The sequence below is a fragment of the Eimeria mitis genome, genomic scaffold (genome assembly GCF_000499745.2).
Source record: "Eimeria mitis Houghton genomic scaffold, Emh_scaff1943, whole genome shotgun sequence".
NCBI classification, from domain to species: Eukaryota; Apicomplexa; class Conoidasida; order Eucoccidiorida; family Eimeriidae; genus Eimeria; species Eimeria mitis.
Genome location: NW_013570266.1, coordinates 2,380 through 4,537, shown reverse-complemented (window position 1 = coordinate 4,537; position 2,158 = coordinate 2,380). Strand labels below are relative to the sequence as shown.

General features: G+C 52.3%; 2 protein-coding genes across 2 annotated transcripts in view; one reads left to right on the top strand and one right to left on the bottom strand.

Moving 5' to 3' along the window:
* Window positions 1-1,130, top strand: part of EMH_0046230 (uncharacterized protein) — a gene marked incomplete at both ends in the record, with an annotated part of 4,188 nt that extends 3,058 nt beyond the window's left edge. Inside the window, one exon of the mRNA XM_013496144.1 lies at window positions 501-1,130. Coding sequence (XP_013351598.1) covers window positions 501-1,130 — 630 coding nt within the window. The remainder of the gene's footprint in view (window positions 1-500) is intronic.
* A 4-nt stretch (window positions 1,131-1,134) lies between these two features.
* On the bottom strand, window positions 1,135-2,126 carry EMH_0046220 (uncharacterized protein; the record flags this gene model as incomplete). The annotated part of the gene is made up of 2 exons (XM_013496143.1): window positions 1,135-1,281; window positions 1,491-2,126. The coding sequence occupies 2 exons, from the start codon at window positions 2,124-2,126 to the stop codon at window positions 1,135-1,137; spliced, it is 783 nt and encodes a 260-aa protein (XP_013351597.1).
* Window positions 2,127-2,158: the final 32 nt, after the last annotated feature.

Genomic DNA, 2,158 nt, shown 5'->3' with positions numbered 1-2,158 from the left:
CAGCAGCAGCAGCAGCAAAAAAAAAAAAAAAAACTTAATAGTCTGTTGAAGGGTACAGCGGCACGAAATGATTTTCAGCTCCACCCGGGGGGCCCCCCGCGAGGGCCCCCGCATTTATAAATAATAAATAAAGAGGTTCAGCAGTGCATCCTTCTTTCCATCCAAACACTTTACATAAACGCAGCTCAGCCTCCTGCTGCTGCTGCTGCTGCTGCTGCTGCTGCTGCTGCTGCTGCTGCTGCTGCTGCTGGTCTTCGTCCGGCTGCAGGAGACGTAATATTCTTTGCTGCAGCAGCGTTTGCTGCTGCACTCGAGGTATACCAGAACCAACAGCAGCAGCAGCAGCAGCAGCACCTTGCTGCTGCTGCTGCTGCTGCTGCTGCTGCAGTGTGAATACAGCTATGGGGCGCCGCAGTGCATGCGCTAGAGAGAGGATCTCGGGGCCCCCCCCCCAGGCCGTCTGCATGCGCATGCGGCTGCAGTAGTTTTGGGGCTGGCAGCTGTACTGCTGCGCCACCAGCAGCAGCAGCTCTTCTCGGTTTATATTTTCTTCTCCCTCAGCAACAAACGCAGACACTGATGCATCCTCGAGGGTATCCACTGCAAGCTGCAGCAGCAACAGCAGCAGCAGCAGCAGCAGCAGCAGCAACAGCAGTCAGCAGCAGCGGCAGCACAGGCAGCAGCAACAGCAACACCAACAGCAGCAACAACAACTGCAACATCAACTGCAGCTGCAGCAACCACACCAGCAGCAGCAACAGCAACACCAGAAGCAAACGCAACAGCAGCAACAACAACACCAGACGCAGCAGCAACAGCAGCAACAGCAGCAGCAACAGCAGCAACAGCAGAAACAACAACACCAAAAGCAACACCAACAGCAGCACGAGCAGCAGCAGCAACACCAGCAGCAACACCAGCAGCAACACCAACACCAGCAACAGCAGCAGCAACAGCAACAGCAACAGCAGCAGCAGCAGCAGCAGCAGCAGCAGCAGCAAACCTGTCTGAGGTTATATGCAGCATCCTGCAGCTCTTTGCTGCTAAAGGAAGGATGGAGGCCCCACAAAACAAACCAAAGAGAAGCAGACAAAGACAGAAACAAACAATCACCAGCACCAGGCGCCTGAAATATTAAACACACATAAATATATCCTGCTGCTGCTGCTGCTGCTGCTGCTGCGGCTGTGGCTGCTGCTGCGGGTGCTGCTGCTGCTGCTGCTGCTGCTGCTGCTGCTGCTGCGGCTGCTGCTGCGGGTGCTGCAGCTGCTGCTGTTGCTGCTGATGCTGCTGCAGCAATATCTATATTTATTTTCTTAGTTTATATATATTTATATTTAATTTAATTTATTTATAATATTTATTTTTTAATTTATATAAAATAAATATTTGTTTATTTATTTATATTTATTTATTTTATTTATATTTATTTATTTATTTATATTTATTTATTTTATTTATATTTATTTATTTTATTTATATATAATTACCTGCCGGGCCCTAAGAAAGAAAGGAAAGGGCCCCCAATAGAACCTAATGGGGGCCCCATCAGGTAGGGGGCCCCCGGGGGCCCCCCCCTCAATTCGCTGCAGCAAATGCTGCAGCACAAAGGCTTCAGCAGCAGCAGAAGCAGATGCCTGCTCCATACCTGATCCCCCGCTGCTGCTGCTGCTGCTGCTGCTGTTGCTGCTGTTGCTGCTGCTGCTGCTGCTGCTGCTGCTGCAGTGCGGTGAATGCTTCTTAAAGATAGCTGCTGCCAGCAGCAAAAGAAGAAATGAAACAACAACAGAGAGAAGAGGGGGGCCCCTCTGCGCCCATGGGGCCCCTGGGGGGCCCCCCTTTAGTACCCCTTTCAGGTTTGGTTTTGGGGGCCCCCGCAGCCTTAGAGAGAAGACAGTGGCAGCACTTAACCTCTGCTGCTGCTGCTGCAGCAGGAGCTTCTGCTGCTGCAGCTGATGCTGTTGCTGCTGTAGATGCTGCTGTTGCCGCAGCAGCAGCTGCTGCTGTTGCTGCTGCTGCTGCTGCTGCAGCGGCCTGGTGGTGATTGGTATTCGTTTTGCTGCTGCTGGGGGCAGCAGGAAAAACGAGAGGAAGGAGAGCAGCAGAGGAGGCCCCCAAAGACCCATGTGCAGCGCAGCAACAGCAGCAGCAGCAGCAA